Source organism: Chinchilla lanigera, unplaced genomic scaffold (genome assembly GCF_000276665.1).
Source record: "Chinchilla lanigera isolate Chin_1 unplaced genomic scaffold, ChiLan1.0 scaffold00162, whole genome shotgun sequence".
In the NCBI taxonomy this organism is placed as follows: domain Eukaryota; kingdom Metazoa; phylum Chordata; class Mammalia; order Rodentia; family Chinchillidae; genus Chinchilla; species Chinchilla lanigera.
The window spans coordinates 1,494,395-1,513,835 of NW_004955563.1; the positions used below are offsets into that span (position 1 = coordinate 1,494,395).

At 46.4% G+C, this 19,441-nt stretch overlaps 1 protein-coding gene, 1 long non-coding RNA gene and 1 pseudogene across 3 annotated transcripts; 2 read left to right on the plus strand and 1 right to left on the minus strand.

Annotated features, from left to right (window-relative positions):
• Window positions 1-2,261: 2,261 nt before the first annotated feature.
• On the plus strand, window positions 2,262-4,784 carry LOC102022977 (annotated as a pseudogene).
• A 7,710-nt stretch (window positions 4,785-12,494) lies between these two features.
• LOC102023537 (CD209 antigen-like protein C) lies at window positions 12,495-17,485 on the plus strand. 2 transcript variants are annotated; one of them, XM_005413155.2, is made up of 7 exons: window positions 12,496-12,625; window positions 12,727-12,813; window positions 13,275-13,364; window positions 13,686-13,769; window positions 14,146-14,297; window positions 15,129-15,238; window positions 16,082-17,485. In XM_005413155.2, exons 1-7 carry the CDS (start codon window positions 12,580-12,582, stop codon window positions 16,230-16,232), a joined length of 720 nt encoding a protein of 239 aa, XP_005413212.1. In that variant the 5' UTR covers window positions 12,496-12,579; the 3' UTR covers window positions 16,233-17,485. The 2 variants fall into 2 exon arrangements, with proteins under 2 accessions (XP_005413213.1, XP_005413212.1); XM_005413156.2 differs by lacking the exon at window positions 13,686-13,769 and having other exon boundaries at window positions 12,495-12,625.
• On the minus strand, window positions 13,324-15,152 carry LOC102023306. The gene is made up of 3 exons (XR_265017.1): window positions 15,078-15,152; window positions 13,529-13,577; window positions 13,324-13,411 (listed from the first exon to the last, which is right to left on the minus strand). It is a non-coding gene; the product is annotated as an uncharacterized LOC102023306 (long non-coding RNA).
• Window positions 17,486-19,441: the final 1,956 nt, after the last annotated feature.

The following is a 19,441-nucleotide window of genomic DNA, read 5'->3' on the forward strand; positions in this document are numbered from 1 at the left end:
ACCCAGGTCCTCTAGGTGTCCTCCCTGCTCCCGCCCTCAGCAGACAGAGATTCTGAGAGTCTGTCCAGAGTTGCCACACATCTGCCCACTCTGACAGGGGCTAGACCATAAAAAAATTGGAAGAATCCCCAAACTCTTCCTTTTAGGCTGGTGTTCAAAACTCCAAAGATTTGAGGGTCCAGGTAGCGATGTGAGTATAGCAGCCCAAGTACAAGAACATTTAACTTCCGGATATATTATCAAACAAACTGGAGGTGGTGGTGTGTGCCTGTAATTCCAACACTCTGGGAGGCTGAGGCAGGAGGCTCTCAAGCTTGAGCCCATCTCGGGTAACTAACCTTTTTTCCATTAAAAAAAAAAAAAAAGGGAGGGCTGGGGTTATAGGTCAGCAGCACAGTGCCTGCCTGGCAAGCTCAAGATCCTCAGTTTGATTTCTGGTACCAAAAAAACTCTTGGGATTAGAGGTCACATTTAATCCAGCTAGTCCCCTTCTTGGTATCTTCTTGGAAGAATTAAAAACACAATACCACAGCATATATGCACACCCATGTTTATAGCAGCACAACTTTTAATAGTTAAATCTTGGAAACCACCCATATAGCCATCAATGGGTGAATGGATGAAGAAAATGTAATTGTTAAATACAAAGGAATACTACTCCACCTCAAAAAAGGAAAACTTGAGACATTTTTAAGTAAGTTGATGCACCTTGAGACCATACTTTTAAGTGAAATAAATCAGACGTGCTTAAACATCACATTGTTTCACTCGTGTGAGAAACTGAAAGTGTAAATAAGGCCCCAAATGGATGATAAGCAAGGGGAAGTGGGGAGGAAATGTTCAGATGGGAAGGAGAACAAGGGAGGAGGGCGAGGAAAGGGAAGGGAAGGAAAAGGAAAAAATAGAATACAAGGAAAAAATGGAAACAAAAGTTCTGTAAATAAGGAGGGAAAGAAGGGTTAAGGGGGGAACAGGGGAAAAAAGAATTGAAAATAGTATGGACATGCCTATCAAAAATATACCAGTAAAGTTAATTTTTAAAAAATCTACAGTTGGAAAAAAAGAAATAACTATTGGGGATTTTTCCAAATTGTATTAAACCTACAAAAACATATATGCAAGATGGTCAGTAAAAGAACAATGCAAAAAATGTGAAGAAATTAGACTAAGGAACATCAACTCAAACTTTAGAAATCAGTGTAATAAGGCTGGGTGTGGTGGTGCATGCCTGTAATCCCAGCACTCGGGAGGCTGAGGCAGGAGGATTGCTGCGAGTTCGAGACCAGCCTGGGCTACAAAGTGAATTCAAGACCAGCCTGAACTGCAGAGTGAGACCCTGTCTCAAAAAAAGACAAAAAACAAAACAAAACAAACAAAAATACCCATAGAATCCTGAAAAGGGGTAGTTATTATCCTCGATTATCAAGGTGGACACTAAGTTCATTCAGATTTTCCTCATAAGGAAAAACCAGCTGAGTTTTTGCACCCACGGAGAGGAAGGCTATGGGAAAACCAGAGGGAGTTTTGTACCCCGAGAAAGCGCAGCTGGTGTGCTAAGAACGATTGGTGAGCTAGAGAAACCTTGCCCTGGTTCTGGCTGATCCTGCGACCCCAGGGGACAGAGTCCAGAGCCCACAGACCTGTCAAGAAGGAAAGAGAGACAGACAGACAGACAGACAGACAGAGACAGAAAGACCAAAACAGACATCAGAGACAGGGTGAGAGACTCCTGAGGCTGGTTCAGCAGGGACTCCCGGTGGACTGAGGAAGGCCTGACCCTTCCTCAGCTCAGTGACCTGTGTGGTGGTAGCTGGTATCTCCCAGAAGACCCCCAAAACGTGAGGCCTGAGGACTGCTAGACAAATTTTAGTCTCTCCCACAAAACGAGACGCAGCCGCCACACCAACGTGCAAGCCAGCGCGCGCCGGCCGGTTGATCACGGTTCAGGCCCGGTGCTGCCATAGCAACGTCCCGGACGCTCAGGTCTCCGGCGGCTGCGGAGAGGGTCTGGCCTTGTCCCGCTCCCGAGGGTGCGGCAGCCCGGGCCTGCAAGCCTGCCCTTCCCGGGGAGCGCGTCTGCTGCCCGCTGCCCGGCTGCCCCAAGGGGCCCGATGCCCCTACTGCGGGCGCGGCCCCCATGCCGAGTCACCCCGCCAGCGCGGCCTGGGGACCGCTGCCCCTCTTCCAGTTCCGGCCGCGGCTGGAGAGCGTGGACTGGCGACGGCTGAGCACCATCGACGTGGACAAGGTGGCGAGGGAGCTGGACGTGCTGACGCTGCAGGAGAACATCACGCACATCACCTTCTGCAAAGTGCAGGATGAGAAGTGCCCGCACTGCCGCTCGGGGGCCGACCCGCTGCTGCTGAAGCTCACCCGCCTGGCGCAGCTCACCATCGAGTACCTGCTGCACTCGCAGGAGTTCCTCACCTCGCAGCTGCGCAGCCTGGAGGAGCAGCTGCGCCGGAGCCTGGGCGACCGCGAGCAGAGCAAGGAGCTGCTCGCCAAGCAGGCGGGGGCGATGCAGCTGCTCAGGCAGGAGTGCAAGTGCAGGAAGAAGATCATCTCGGCCCAGCAGCTGATGGTCAAAGCCAAAGCCAGCTGTCACCAGTGCCACTTCTGCCACAAGGCCTTTATGAGCCGTGCTTTCCTACAAAGCCACCTTCAGGGCCGCCACCCCCATGATTCCCGTCTTGAGAGTAAGGCAAAGATACAGACAGACGAGCTGCAGAAGGAGATCCAGGCGCTGAAGGAGCAGCTGCAGCTGACCAGGTCTCAGCTGGAGGCTGCCCAGCAGGCCCCCGCCGTCACATTCCCCAAGGAGCACGACTTTCTGAAGTTACTTGATGCGTGGAAAGAAGAGGAAAAGGGGAAACTAGTCGGTGAAATAGAAAAAGTCAAGGAAATGTTTCTGAAGGAGCTTAAAGAGTTAGCGTCCAAGAATTCAGCTTTAGAATATCAACTATCAGAAATCCAGAAGTCTAACACGCAGATGAAATCCAACATAGGCATAATGACTGACGCGCCCGGGACAAGAGAAGACTGCTCCTCTCCCCAGGGTTTCCGAAGTGTGATGCAGCTTCTTGACAGCCAGGAAAGCAAGTGGACAGCTCGACTTCAAGCTCTCCAGCAGGAGCACGAGGAAGAAAAGGGTCAGCTCCTGTTACATATAGAGAAACTCCAAACCTCAGTGATAGACGACCTAAGCGCAGGTAGTGATTTGTACAGGAAAAGGGTAGAAGAGCTCTGCCGGAAATTCCAGGAGCAGAATGAGCTGATAATCGCTCAAAGGCAGCAGATTAAGGAGTTTGCCGCTAAACGGCTCAACGGTGTCGGTGAACTCAAAGGAAATTCTTTAACCCGGCAAGCCTTTGAATCTGAGGCAGCTGCCCCGGCTGTACCTGCGAACACCTCCGTCTCGCAGACTCTGCAAGCCACGTCAAACCTAGCCACGCCACGTGAGCGGGCGTTCTGGTCGCAGGTGCTGGAACCAGAAGAACTTTCCGAGGAAGCAAAGGGAAGAGAAAGCGAACAGAAATCGAAGGACAAGAAAAATTTAAGGAAAGCGTTGAAGACACAGTCTTCAGCCCATGCTAAGAAGATCAAAACACTCTTGGAGCGGAGCTTGCTGGAGGAGCTGGAAAACTTGGGCATTGATGCAGACACCCGCGGGATTCCAAACGATCACTTGAACGCTGTGATGAGCACTGTGGAATCCGCAAGACACAAGCGAGAACGACAAATGGCCAACAGGCAGCAGATCCGAGAGTTCCTTGAACGTAAGCTCAGCTGTAAAATTGAAGAGAGAACACTGTTCTCTTCAGATAGGTACAGTGATTCTCAAATGGACGCCTGTCTAGCTGAGGAAGTACCCAAAACGATCCAGCTTCCTCCCACCACCAGACAGTTGGTTAGACAAAAAGCTGCTTTTACTGACAAGATGGCCGTTCCAAAAATTGAGAAAAATATCGTAGAGCACCTTCCCGGGAGGTCCCTGTCTACTTTAATGCCTCTCCTCAGTTCAGAAGAGGAACCGGATGAGGATGGCACCATCCAGACATACGAGGCCCCGGAGTTACCTCTCGTGCCGTCTGCTCAAAGCAGCGAGGATGGCATCAGAAAGATCATGGTCAAAAGTGGCACGGACTGGACAGATGGAAGCAAAACCAAGAACCCTGACGTTTCTCCCAAGCCCACAGGGACCTGCATGAAGACACTCACGGAAAAAGTTGAAAAGATCGTTTTCCATCGCAGAAATGTGAATAAACCAGCCGGTGGGATTAACGCTACTGAAGTGTTGGTGACAAAAGCAGAAACACAAGATGAGCTAAAGTGTGTAGATGTGGATGACGACGACTGGGACATATCATCCCTGGAGGAAGAAGCACCCGCAGAGAAAAGAGCTGGGAAAGAACCGGAGGACCCTGCACCTGTGAAGAAAGTGCGTAATGCCTGGGGCGCCCTGTAGGGGGCCCAAGAAAAACCATTGAATGCTAAAAAGCAGCGAAGAGAGACTGACTGGAGTGGCTCTGAGGTGTGTAACTAAAATTCCACACACCACAAGATTCTGTCAGAGGTCAACAGTGTTCAGTCATGATTCTAAAGCACTAACCTCACAGTGTTTCCCTGCACAACGAGAAAGCTAAATGACAGAGCAATGGTCTCTTTAATGGGACTTAATTCTGCACTGAAAAACTCTCAGCAGTATTTTAGAGCATATAACGGTGTTTCACTTCTACAGCTAAAAAATAACACTGCATTAGTCATAAAAATTATTTTCTTCGGAATGGTGCTCTAGTGTTGTGTATTTTTTCAACTAATTTTTAAGTGAGAACAAAGTTGTTAACTTATAGCAGTTTTTAATTTGAATTATAACCGTTTTTGAAGTGCCTTGTGTAGATTGCCACATTGGAAAGGCTGAGATTATAAAATTCTGTCAGTCTTTAAATCTGAGGTTGTGAGCAGTGAAATCTTAACAATTAGGTTGATTTTTTTTTTTTTTTGTATTAGAAGTAAGCTTAGAATGATGTTTTAGTTGCATTTCTCATTGTTGAGACAAAATACTCAACATACACAAGTTAAAGGAGGAAACGTTTATTTTTGCCTCGGTTTGTAGAGGTTTCAGTCCATAATCGGCTGGCTCCAAAACAGGGTGGCACGGCAGAAGGGCATCGCAGAGGAGAAACAGCAGCAGCAGCGAGCAATGAACCAGCCTTCCTTCTTTCCCCTTTCACTCCATCCAGGCTACAAGCCTATTGGTTGGTGCCACCCACACCCAGGGTGACCTTCCCATTATTCACACCCAGAGCTGTGCTAACCTGATCAGTGGGCTAATTTAGCTATCACATACCCTTGATCCATATTCATAGCCCTTAGACCCAGCCACCTCGGAAAGCCCCACATGAGACTTCGGAGGGATATCTAGATATATGCCGTAGCATTCCAACCCTGAGCCCCAAAATTCATGTGAGCCCTTTTATTCAAACTACATTTAGTTCATCTCTAAGAGTTGCTGTAGTCCTCCACTCTGAGTGGAGTCCTGCTGGTTCTTCTGCAGCCCTCAGTCCGTCTTTTCTACCGTCCTCTTCCGAAGTCCTTGGCTTTTCGTTGCTAATGGTTTCAGTAGCCCAGTTCTCCTCTGCTCCATCTTTCCAGCTCACAGCTTTACCAGAGAGCTTCCTTTCTGGCCAACTCAAAACTTTTCAGGTCATTCTACTGGGCTCTTTGCTCTCGATTCTCAACAAGACCTGGCTAGAGCCCCCAACAGTAGCCATGCCACTGGCTCCACTTTAGACTGGCTTGAAATTTCTTCTGCCGGGTTAGTTTGCCACAGTTAATCTCGGCCTCCTGCAAAATCTCGAGACACCAGCCAAACGTGTCCAAGAGGCAGCCCCTAGAGTGAAAGTCTATTCTGGAATCAAGATAGAACACATGGCCTGCTGGGGTTTGGACTTCCTCGGGACCTGTCATCATTTTCATTTTTTTACTGACTCCCCCTTTGGAAAAGAAGTATCTATCTTGCGCCTGTTCTACTATTGCTTTACACAAGTAGATGGGTTATCTTAAGTCAGAGAGTCTCAGCTGGATCTTGCATTTTTTATTTTTTATTTTTTGTGGTTTTTTTTTTTTTTTTTTGGTTTTTCTCTGGTACCGGGAACTGAACTCACGACCTTGCACTTGCCAGGCAGGCGCTTTTGCCGCTGAGCTAAATCCCCAGCCCCTCTTGCATTTTTTATTAGCGCATGTTTGCAGTTCATGCAGCTTACAATCATCTGGGGAGTGGTTGTGTGTATACAGCAAGTTTGCTTCTTATTTTAACCCCTGCTCCATTTTCATACTTGTTGGTATTATTTGTCTTAGCTCATGTCATGTCATAATTGCATTAATTGGGGTTATTAGCTTAGTGTACATGGCATATCTTTATTCTCTCATTTCCCTGTGCCCTCTTCCTCACCCTCATCCTAGTTCCCTTGGACAACTTCCCTATCACACAGGACCCATCTCCTTGTCCCTTTATACCCATCCTATATCATTGTCTTTGTTTGTACTAAGCCTCACTCAGCTATGAGATTCCATATAATACTTAAGCTGCTGTGGTTGATTTCTTTCACTCAACATTATATTTTTCAGGTGCACCCATTTTCCTACAAATGTGTTTGTCTTTATAGCAGAAGAGTGCCACATTTTGTTTACCCAGTCATCTGTGGATGGGTATACAGACTGTTTCCAGGATTTAGGTATTACAAAATGTGCTTCTACAAACATTGATATACATGTATCACTGCAGTATGATGTCTTATGCTCTTTGGGGACGATACCTAGCAGGGTGATATCTGGGTCACACACAATTTCTAATTTCAGTTCATTGAGAAATCTCCACACTGATTTCCATAATGGTTGTACTAGTTTACATTCCCACCAACAATGCAAAGGGTTCCTTTTTTTTTTTACCACAGTCGTGCCAGCACTTGTTATTGTTCCATTTCCTAATAATTGCTATTCTTTCTGGAGTAAAATGGACTCTTAGGGTTGTCTCAATTTGTATTTCTCTAATGGCCAGAGATGATGAACATTTTTTCATGTAGCGGTTCACTATTTGTATTTCTTCTTCTGTGAAGTGTCTGTTAATTTCTCTTGCCCATTTCTTGACTGGGTTTTTCATTTTAGGTGGCTTAATTTTTTCAAGCTCTTTGTATATTCTAGAAGTTAGTCCTCTGCGAAGTACCTAGCAAACATTTATGTAGATTGCTTCTTCACAGTACTGCCTGAAGACCCTCCTCTCATTGGGCTGGGTTAGTCCTGAGAGATCAAGTTGTTGTAAAGTGAGGCCTCTTGCACAACCCTGCTTAGACTTCCAATTTCCCTCTCCTGAGGAGGCTCAGAGACCCCTCAGCACATGGTGCCTCCTCTTCCAGTCTCCAGACCTTTACATAAATAAGTTTCTTCCATGACAAATTACTCACCATCAGATACTCTATCACAACAATAGACTAAGATAGCCCATGGATCGTAGGGCCAGCTTGGGACTGGGGGTGTGGCTCAATATTGAAGCTCTTGCCTAACGTGCATGAGGGCCTGGGTACAACCCCCACAGTGTACAAAAGTAGAGAAAAGGAGGGGCAGTCTCCAAAAAGCACAGTTCCTGGGGCAGATAAAAGCAGAAAAAGAGAGGAGACATACAGGTATGCAGGAAAAGCTCAAAGTCTTGTTTGTCAAAAAGGAAAAAAAAAAAATGATGTCACTTAATCTGTTCTACCACCAAGAAAGCAGAAGAATCCAAAAAGATAAGTAGGCATTTTGGCAGAAGGGGGAGCCATTAAGCCAACTATGCTGAGGAACATCCTAGGTTTTAAAAAACGAACATAAGAAAAATGGTAGGACCAAGAATGGAGCCGGGGGAAGAGCACTTGTGTAGCCTGCAGGACACCCTGCATTCCATCCCAGCATGGCAACAACAACAACAAAAGTTATGTCCATAGGGAGCCATTGCTAAAGTTCAGTGAAGGGCCAGGTGTGGTGCCACACACCTGTAATCCCAGCACTCAGGAGGCTGAGGCAGGAAGATCACTACAAGTTTGAGGCTAGTCCGGGTTACACAGTGAGTTCAAGGTCAGCCTAAACTACATAGTGAGACCATGTTTCAAAAAAAGCCCACTTCTTACTATCTGTCTTTTATTTTGGTCTTTATTTACAATTTGGGTTTCTCATATAAGAGAACTCATGTGCTACTTAAGCTTGTGTGTCTGATTTATTTCACCTAACATTATAGTCTCAAGGTGTGTTCATTGTCCTATGAATGACTCAAGTTTATGTTTCCTTATAGCAGAGTAATACTCCATGCTGTGTAAATACTACATTTTTTATTCATTCATCTGTTAATGGACATATAGGAATTGTGCTGCTATAAACATGGGTATGCATATAACACTGTAATATGATGTCTTTAACTTTTTCAGGAAGATGAAGATACCTAGAAGGAGTACAGCTGGGTAAAATGGAATGACTAATTTTAGTTTTTTTGAAGAATCTCCATATTGATTTCCATAGCAGCTGAACTAGTTTACATTACCAGCAACAATATAGAAGGCTCTCCCCCTAGCCTCATCAGGATTTATTATTATTTTACTTCCTGATAATAGCCATTCTTTGTGGATAAGATGGAATCTCAGTGCTGTTTTAGTTTGCATTTCTCTAATGGCCAGTGATATTGAATATTTCTTCACATATTTGTGAGTCATTTGTATTTCTTCTGAGAAGTGTCTATTCATTTCATGTGTTCATTTTTTTTTTGATTGGGCCTTTTATTTAGAGTTTACTTATTTATTTAGTTTTTGTTCTTTATGTATTCTGCATATTAGTCCTCTGTCTGAGGAATGGCCAGAAGAAAGCTTTCCCATTCTGTAGGCTGTCTTTTCACTCTGTTGGGTTGTTTCTTTTGCTGAGCAGAAGCTTTTTAACTTGATATGATCCTGTTATTGGATGGGGCAGGGACCAGCAGTGTTCTCCAGGTTCTTATTTGTCCTGATCAGTGAACTGATTGGGACAATTGCTAGATGTGAATGATTGGCATTTATTTTTGGGAGGGGACCAGGAATCAAACTCAGGACATTGTGCTTTCCAGGTAGGCACTTGTGCCACTATATCCCCAACCCACCAGTTATTTCAGTAATAAGTTAAAGGATAGTGCAAAAGAAGAGCTCAGAGAGAAAAGGGTGCTTTGAAGGAAAAAGAGAAGATAAGTCCTACAAGCAGAGTGGTCCACTGCAAGAAGAAGAGAGTAGTGGCACAAAGTCAACTCTGCCATCCTTTGATGTCTTCTTTGATAGTTGATTCAGGTGGTCCCACTTGATCTCATGCTAGGAGACTGATATCAGGTGCCAGGTTTGGCGTGTTCTCACAGCAGAAGATTGGTACGTGGCGCAGGGCCCGGCCTGCTCCTGTGTCAGGCTTGGAAGCTGCTGTTCTGCACCCGTGATTAGTAATTCTCCTCAGTTGGCAGGTCATGCCCAACTGCTCCAGCCACGTTGTTGCCCTGGCATCCTACGCCCATTGTATTTATTGATTTTTATTCCTGTTTCCTTTGCAAGCAGGGTTCTGTTCAGAAAGTTCTTTCCTACTCTTATGACAGTAAGAATTTTAGCTATTTTGTCTTCCAGCAGATTAAGTGTTTCTACTTTAACTTTTGGTTCCTTGATCCATTTTGATTTTGGTTTAGTACATGGGGAAAGATATGGGACTAAACTCAGTCTTCTGCATGTGGATACTCAGTTTTCCCAACACCATTTATCAGAGAGGCTATCTTTCCTTCTGTGTGTGATTTTTGCCCCTTTGTCAAAGATCATACACTTGGCATCCTATATTCTGTTCCATTGACCCCCATGTCCATTTTTGTGCCAGTGGCATACTGTTTTTATCACTGTAGCTTTGTAATATAACTTCAAGTCTGGGATTGTGATGACTCCGATTTTTTCTTGTTGCCCAGAAATGCTTTTGCTACTCTGGGTCTCTTCTGGTTCCATACGAATTTTAGGGTTGTTTTCTCCAGTTTGGTGAAAAATGATTTTTGTATATATGAATGCACCCAGTCACCACATCTCAGATAAAAATATAAAAGAATTTTAGCATTGTGAGGATTTCCTGTTTCCCCTTGTAACTATATTATCCCCCTGTACTACCCTTCTCACAGCCCAAACATGGCCTTGAAATTTCCTCCACTAGATCAATCAGTTTACAGCACATAATCCCAATCTCCTACAAAATCTCAAGACATGGGCAAAATGTACACAAATTTTCTGCCAGAGTGTAAAAGACATGGCTTCTAGTCCAACTGCCCCTGGAATCCATGTTCCCAACTGAAATCTCCTGAGCCTGGCCTTTGCTCTCTGAATTTCTTTTGGCATTCCGTATTCTGAGCTCTGACCAGTACTGAACATCAAGCTCTGCTTACAGGATTCTAGGGCTTCTGTAGCCGGCATCGTCCAACCTTTCCAAGATCTTCCTGTGAACCAACTGCAAAAGCTCCTAAGCCACATGGCTGGGTAAAGTGAAAGCAATGCCTCCACTCGTGATGTAAAATCCATCACAGTCACTGTCTTCATTACTGCAACACAGCCCCTAATACCCACAGTGTAAAGGAGAAGTTTATCTTGGCTCACAGTTCAGTGCACGGTCAGCTGGCTCCAAGGCAGAAGTAGCATTGTGGAAGGGGCTGGCAGAGGAAAGCTGCTGGTCCTACGGCATCCAGGAAGCAGAGAGGGGAGGGAGACAGACTCTCCCACATCATGTCCCCAGGGACCCACCTCTTCTGACCAGGCCCCACCTTCTGACGGCACATTCAGCTGTGAGCTCACAGGTGAGTCAGTCCACTGATGAGTGTGGCATCCCATGACTCAGTCTCCTTCCAAAAGCTCCACCTCTGAACACGTGGGGTTGGGAGGCGTCAAAGCCATCACTCTGCTCCGGTCCACTCCAGTCACCCTTCCAGGTAACCCCATTTTGAGTCCTGTCCAAAATTAGCTCATTTCAGAAAAATAGAAAAGAACTGAATCAAATGTTAGAGCACAGACATTCTGCATTTAACCACCAAGTTCTATTCCCGCAGCTGGGCCATTAATTGAATTGGTCACTAAATGAAGAATGCATACAGCATGTGCACTACAATATTCAGAACAAAGATATGGCCAAAGGAAACTCCAACTTGATTGTGCTTTTGTTTGCATAACTCTTCCATGCAGTACTGTAATGTACAACAGGTACATTACAGTAAATGTGTAATGTACTACATTACTGTAAGAACTACCGTACTGAGCTGTACAAGACAATCAGCAAAAATGACAGTACTATATAAACAAGGCGTACTGTACAACAAAGACTCTGAAACTCTATAAACAAGACATGCAGAATGCACAGAGAGAAGGTGGGCCATAAGTCTGAATGGCGTGTCTCGGTCGTAAGTCCAAGCAGCTGTTAAACAGGAAGGCCTTTAAACGAGGAATATCTATGTATACTGTACATGACTGAGGGCTGGGGATTTAGCTCAGCGGCAAAAGCGCCTGCTTGGCAAGCGCAAGGTCGTGAGTTCGGTTCCTGGTACCGGAGAAAAACCCAAAAAAAAAAAAAAAACAAAAACAAAATACATGACTGAATGCTTCTACTAGTCCTGAGGATGTATGCGTATTTTTGCTCACATCTGTGGTTTGTTTTTCCATTGCTGAGAAGGCTTCCATCTGTCAGGAACCACTAGGTTTCGGGTTGTTTTTTTTTGGTTGTTGTTTTTCATTCACTTATTGGTGGGTGCATGGGTTTCTCCAGTTTTGTGACATTTCCAAACAGAGTTTCTGGGAATTTTTTTGTTTCCTGTTTGCGACTTTGTGACTCAATATGGTTCACAGTGAGATGGTGAGAGCAGAATGTAGGATCAATTTCCAGCTCTGCTCTTTACCAGCTGTGTGACCTTGGGCCAGTCACCTAACCTCTCTGTGTTTCAAATTGCCCCCGATGTAGAAAGGAGGTTGTATCATCTACCAAAGGTTGTGTGTGGGGGGTGAATGAACATTAGATGAATGAACATTAAAGCAGTGGAACAGCACCTTTATGACAGTAAGCAGTAAGTAAATATAAGCAGTGGTGATTCATCCCCAGGTCCCAAGTCAGTGAAAGACACCATAAATGATGATACCAGCAAGCCAAGGCAGCAGAGCCTGGAGTCAGCGGAGACATTGTTTCTGCAAAGACTAAGGGTGTAGTATGCCCAGCCTTGCTGTAGGTAGAGCAGGCGTAACAAAGGAGCCTGATTTTACAAGGTATTAATACCATTAAAGTGCCCCACAGTTGGGCCGTGACAGAAGTAGGCCAGTTCTTTCCAGCACGGGGCTCACACCGTTTCCAACCCTTGCCTGAAATTCCTGGAACCCTTGCCGCGCTGTCAGATGCCGGGCCCTCCCTCTCACTACTTCCCGTGCTGGTACCCGGTTCCCTGTTTCTCTTCCTCTGTGACAGTAGATTCAGGGAGTGAGGAACAAGGGGTGGGACATAAAAGCTGCAGTTCCCGCCAGTCCTGAGCACTGAAGGACAGCGGTGAACATGACAGACTCCAAGGAAGCCAAGGGGCAGCGGCTGGGCCCCCTGGGTGAGGCTGGGATGGGAATCTGGGAGTTTGGGGAGCGGGTGCAGGGAGGTCAGCTTGCGTCTCAGCCTGTCCGGGCCCTGACTGATGCTCTGCCCACTCAGATGAGGAAGAGCTGATAGCCGGTGGCACCAGGTATTTCATAAAAGGCCTTGGATTCCGACCAACTTACAGCTTCAAGGACATTGCAGGTAGGCAATGGGGGTGGGCAGGAGAAGCCAGGTTCTCACAAATTCCTGTCCTGAGGAGGTGGAGAATGGGAATCTGGTCTTCTGGGTGCTAGGGAGCGGGAGTTGGGTATTTATTAATGGTCCTGGGGAGATAAGACTGAGGGCCTGGTGTCCTGGGAAGGTGCAGACTTGGTCTGAACTGCTGGGCACTGTGGAGTGGACAGTGGGGGCTGAACTCATGGGCCCTACGGAAGTGAGAGCAGAAGATCTGGACACCTGGGCTGTGGAGTGGTCGAGGCTGGGTACCTGGATTTCTGAGCCGCGTGGATGAAGAGGCTCGGAGCTGGGTGCTTGGGTCCTAGGAGGGAGTCTGAGATCTGGACTCCTTGGTCCTGGGCAGGAGGGTCTAGAATCCAGTGCCCTAGGGAGAGAGGAAGAGACCCTGACACGCTGGCCCTCCCCACCCTCCCCTTCTCCCACAGGGGGCCCTGGCCACGGCTCGAGAGTCCTGATGCTGCAGCTGCTCTTCCTCGTTCTCTTCACTGTGATCCTGGTGGTTGTCCTTGTGAAAGGTCAGGAAAGCCTTCGGGCGGGATTCTTCCAGCTGCGGCAGCCAGGTCTATGAGAGAAGCAGGGCTGAAGCTCCCGTCAGATCCTTCAGACTTCTCCAGACTCCTCTGACCTCTGCTGCAGGGGAGGGGAGGGAGGAGGAGCAGGGAGGCCCTGGTCCACTTACGCTTGCTTTTCAATCTTCTCTGGGGGTCAGGTTTCTTCTGCTTCAAATGCTGTTAAACAAGACAGTGACTCTCAGACATGATGTTCTTGGGACCCAGTACAATCCAAGGCACACAGTGGGTGTTTAATAATTGCAGCTTCTTTTTAACTTGATACAGTCTCCAAGGTCCCCAGCTACCAAGAGCAGAAGCAGGCAAAACAAATGATCAATAACAAAATGAACCAGCTAAAGAATGGAATAGGTGAGTGACTGGACACTAGGGTCCCCCGGGCCTCTACAGCCTGAGTCACCCACCTGGTTTGAGTCCGTTTCCTCACCTGTGAAACAGGAACACAAGATAACAGAAAACAATAGAACTTTGTGTGCTCCAGGGGCCACACGTACACTAGGCACTGCGTCTCCTGGCCCCTGTTCTGAGCTCAATCTACTGCTCCTCATTTGGAGGAGATGGAGCCATGACTCCTGGGTTCTCCAAGGGTAAGGAGGGGGCTCAGGAAGCAGAGAGGAAAATGGCTCCTCTAGGGTACAGTGTCAAGGGAGGGCCTAAGTCTCAGGGACTTGAAGACTGCACAGACAGGGACATGGTCAGCCAAACACGGGTCCACTTCCCCCAACAGGCCGCCTGTGCCGCCCCTGCTCCTGGGACTGGACATTGTTCCAGAGAAACTGTTACTTCTTCTCCAACTCCAAGCTGAACTGGAGCAACTCTGTCACTGCCTGCCAGGAAATGAGGGCCCAACTTGTCGTCATCAAAAGTGTTGAGGAGCAGGTACCCCGGAGGGACCTTGTCCCGGTCTGGGGCATGGATTTAACTATCGATCAAGTGAGGAGGAGATGGTTATTCCGACGGGGTTTTTGGATGAGGGGCTGCTGACTCCACTTGGAAAGGAAGGATACTCGGGTATGAATGTGAGACTCCCAAGGGTCTTGCAAGGGGACATGCACAAGTCCTAAATGTGAGTGCGGGCCTTGAGGAACACCTATAATGTAACTTATCCCAGCCGGTGTGTGGGCCAGAGTTTAACAACTGTCTTTGCTGGGTAAAAAATCTTTATGTGTACATTCTGACAATTTCCTGGCATAAACATTGCCACCGTGGCTAGCTTCAAGCTACCAGTGGGGCGTCACCCAATATAGAGCTGGAAAGAGATGATGCACAAAATTGCCAGTCCTGACCAGGGATGATCTGCCTCCAGCACGTTCAGTCCAGTAAATCTGTGTGAACAGAGGCCAAGGAAAAGTGACTCTCACGTGTTACTGGTCATCCAAAACAAGGTCTGTCTGCTATAAGCATACAAAGTAGATGTGAAAACATCAAGTTTCCAAGAACATGTTATAAAGATAAACACATATGTCTCCAAGTATGTGTGATGAGAGAACAACAGTGCACATTCCATGTGCAATTCAGAACACATCTACCAGCATAACAGAGATGTGAAAAGGACTCAGAACTCTGGAATACATCAGGGGGTTCATGTTCTAGCACAGTAGAAGGCTGAAGGTCAAACCACAAGGAGAGTTTCCTCCCAAGATGTTAGGGGGACACTACCTGAAATGTTGGGGGCAGAACTGCCTTCTGACTCCTCCTCTTGCCCTCCAGAACTTCCTGCAGCTGAGTTCTAAGAATAGAGGACCCACCTGGATGGGACTCTCAGATCTGAAAAAAGAAGGCGTGTGGCACTGGTTGGATGGTTCACATCTGTGGTTCAGGTAGATCATGGGACAAGGGAACATCCTGCAGCATCGCTTAGGCTTCTGAAACTGTGGCTTAGATACACTTTTGGTTCCTCCCCACTCCCTGGTCCCTAGTCATGACAGTCTATGATATCTACTGACTTGAGGAAGATGGTCTTCATACTCAAATGCAGATAGGGTGGCAGGTACCTGAAAGTCCACCGTCAGAGCTGCAAGGGGAGCTCCCAATCGGGTGAGTGATTGAAAATATAGCAGATTAATAGAAAATCTGAGATAGAGTAAGCTCAAAGCTCAGGAGAAAATTCCCACCAAAAGGGCAGCTTTTATGCTCACATTTCCCAGGAGAGAGAGTATATATCACGTCATAGGAGGTCAAGTGGGGAAAGACCGGGCATGGTCAGGAGGTAGAGGGTGGCAAAACTGTGGACAAGAGCCTTCCATGTGGTGTCCATGTGAAGGCATCTCTGAGACACTGAGGTTAGTGATTTTTTTAAGGTAGGTCTGTTTGGAGTTGGAGGTGTTGCCTCTTGTGGTCTGGTACTTGGCCCTTGGCAGACGCTCTGTGGCCTAGAGTGCAAAAGTCCAACAAGGGAAGTGGGTGGTGGTGTGTAACGTAGATTGCTTGGTTTATATCTGAAAATCACCCCCGCTCCAGGGAGCAGCTCCTCCTGAGGCATGGGGGCATGAGTCAGTGGCCAAGCACCAGTGACTTATGTATGTCATTAGGTGTCCAAAACAAAGCATGTCTGCTATATGACTGTAGGATGCACAGGAAAAGATAGTTTCCAGGAGCTTGAAATACAGGTCACATGGTAGTGCAATCTGGGGCAGAGGATCACGTTCTCATGGGTTTTGCAGGTTCACGAAGTACTGGCTTCCAGGGGAGCCCAACAATGACGGGAAGGAAGACTGCGCAGAATTTAGAGGCGATGGCTGGAACGATGGTAAATGTGAACGTGAGAAATTCTGGATCTGCAAGAAGCCTGCAGCCTCCTGCTCCAACATATGAAGTCCAGTCTTTCTCTTCAGTCCCTGCAGCTCAAATGTCTTTATCAGGTGGAAGAACTTTGCCCACATTTATGTGAGTTTCTTTTCCCTCTCTGAGGGCATCGAGCTCTTAACAACAGCTCTAGGACGCTTCTCTTTCCATTCTTCATCTCCTCGGGAGTTGAGTCACTGCTCTCCTTCCGGCCTTCCTTCCACCTGGCTTTGAGGTCACGTTTGTAGTCCATCTTTGAAGACAGTGTGGGACACATTCAGGGGCTGGGTGTGTTCCGTTGATGTATCCTGTCTTCTTTGCTGAGATCAGAGGGTTTGCATTGCCATGTCCAACTGCTGCCATGTCCTCTGAGATTTTATCCCACCCCCACATACTTTCCTTTCATCTACTGAACTTCCAACCACCTCCCCCGGGACCCTTTGCCCGGGGACTTTGCCTAGTTGCCGTGGTTCACCCTTCAGGCTGGAAGCACCAGGGAACTGATGCCCCTAATCAATCATAACTCTGTGCAGATGGTGTATAAACATCCTGGCTTCTTTCTCAGTCAACCAACTTCTGGACCTGAGGTGGGCCTCCTAGACCTGTCTTCAACAAGGGACATGTGAACCCCACTGCTGTGAGTTCTACTGGAGGCAGCCACCACCCGTCAATCACTCCCCACCCATACTCTGCTACAGGAAGCTTCTCCAAAGTCAGGGTGCTTCCTAGAGGAGCTCACACAGAATGAGGTACAGGATGATAAAGATCTGGCTGTGTTGGGCCAACATGGGGCACTAGTGAAGAACCAACTGTTCCAGAGCTTGCAGTATGGGCACTGATGCCTGCTGTCAGACCCTCTCTACTTGATTTATAGTTCTGCCCATTGCTGTTTCGTCTTTGTCTGGATTCTTGAGTTATGATAGTGTCTTCTGCTATTCTTACTGAGCCCCTCTGACCATGCCTGAATTTATGGTAGGGAGGTGACTTGAGTGGAGGCTGGACATCCCAGGATGGGGCTGGTCACCAGAAAGACCAAATAAGTGATAAAACAGTTGAAACTTTCTGTCTCATCTGTCCAACTCCAGGAAGGATGGAGATTGGAGACAGCTCTGTAAAAATTCTTTTGCAATGAGATTTAATGCCTTCCCAGGTTGCTGAACACGTGAGGCTCCGGAGGGTGGCACACCTGGAGAGGGCACGGAAGTGTCATGAAACTTCCCCTCTCTTTCCCTATTCTCTGTATTTTTTCCATTTGGGTGTTTCTGAGTTGTATCCTTTTAATAAACCAGTAAATATAAACAAAGTGTTTTTCTCAGTTCTGTCACTCGCCTAGAAAATTAATAAACCCCAGAAGAAGTTCTTCAACCCTCCAACTTGTGGTTGGCCTGGAAGAAATGTGGTCCTGAGAAGCCCTTTTCCTGGCATCTGAAGTAGGACAGTCTTGTAGAACTGGGCTCCCCACCTTGTGGAACCTGATGCTAACTTCAGGTAGTTAGTATCAGAATTGGAGGTTGCTTCATGTAAAAACCATTCCGCAAGGTTCCTGTCTCTTTTACCTCTGTTGAACCCAGAGAGCTCCGCCATAGACAATTTGCGAGCTAAATCCCATATTCCACCTCAGTGATGTTTTTGCATTAGTGGTTTTCTCCCTCATTTTCTTCTTTTCAACTTCATTGACTTCTGCTCTTACTTTCTTTACTTTCTTCAGATTTCCTTTTGCTGGATTTGCTCTTGTTCTCGTTTCTTGAGGAAGTAACTTAGACTGCTGATTTTTCAATAATTCTTCTGTCAACCCATAAAGGTAGAACAATTTGAAGACCGAGTTTTCTTTGTGTTTGATTCTAGAATTCTGCAAGTCTTCATTCCCTGAGGTAGAGTAAATGTTTCAACGGTATCAGCAAGGCAAGCTGTCTTTTTAAAAAGACAGAGTGTCACCACTAAGTAGTTCAGGTTGGACTTGAACTTGCTGCTGTACCCCACCTCAGCCTCTTGAGTACCAGAATCACAGGTGTGCACTATGACACATGGCTGCAGGTTCTTTTTATAGACAGAGAAGGACCTGAAGAAAGAAGGAATAATAAAAAGTGGACTGGTCATGCCCAACTTACTTTCCTTTTAAAGTGGGGACAGAGAGACAGAACAGTGGACAAACGGTGTATGTATAGTTCTTTAAAGTTTTCTCTTTTTTAAGGATTAAGCCAAAAAGAACTTAAATATCAGCCTTATTGAAGCTAGCTTGTTTGGAAAATTTGGCTATTATTTCCCTAAGGCCAAAGTCTTGGAAGATCAGGTAAACAGCTTAGTTGCACGTTTGTGGGGAAGTAGCATGCGCAACTCCACTTTGCTTTGTAGCCTACTTGTTTCAGGGCAAGTAGAATAGCATTTCTAGTGCTATGAATTTCCCTCTCTGCACTGCTTTAGCTGCATCCTACACATATTTACACATTTTTTCATTTTAATGGACTTACAGGTATTTATACATTTCTTGTTCATTTTAATTGACTTATAGGTATTTTTATGTCCCATGAGCCTTTTTATTTGAATAGTGGGTTATTTCATTATGAGGGATTGTTTAATTTCTACCATTAGAGAATGTACTGTCATGTCTTTGTCAGCGATTTCCCACTGGACTCTTACAGTAGTCTTGATGCAGAATGTCTCCCAAAGGCTCACCTGTTAAAGGCTTCGTACCCAAGTCATGGTGCTACCGGGAGGTGTTAGAGCCTTTGCAATGTGTTGCCTGGTGAGAGGACCCCAGATCACTGAGGATGTGCCCTAGAAGTAAACAGCGGAATCCCTTCTCTTTCTTCTCTTTTTCCCTTCCTGGCTATGAAGTGAGTAGCTTTACTCTACCATGCGCTCTGCACGGTGCCATGTACCAACCCACCAGAGGCCTAAAATGCAGTGGGTGCACCTGATCATGGAGACCTTCACCACTCCAAACAAAAATAAATGTTTCTTCTTTATAAACCGGTTATCTCAAGTATTTGTTACAGTGACAGAGAGCTCACTTAACATAATTCCATTTTGATAAGAAAATATGCTCTATGGCTTCAATTTATTTAAATGTATTGAGTATTACTCTATGTGCCTGAATATGGTCTGTATTGGTGACTGCTCTACGGGCACTTGAGAAAATTGTGTATTGTGGGTATTCTGCAGTTGAGTTGAATATGTGTGTGCATGCATGCATGAGGAAGAGAGAGAGAGAGAGAGAGAGAGAGAGAGAGAGAGAGAGA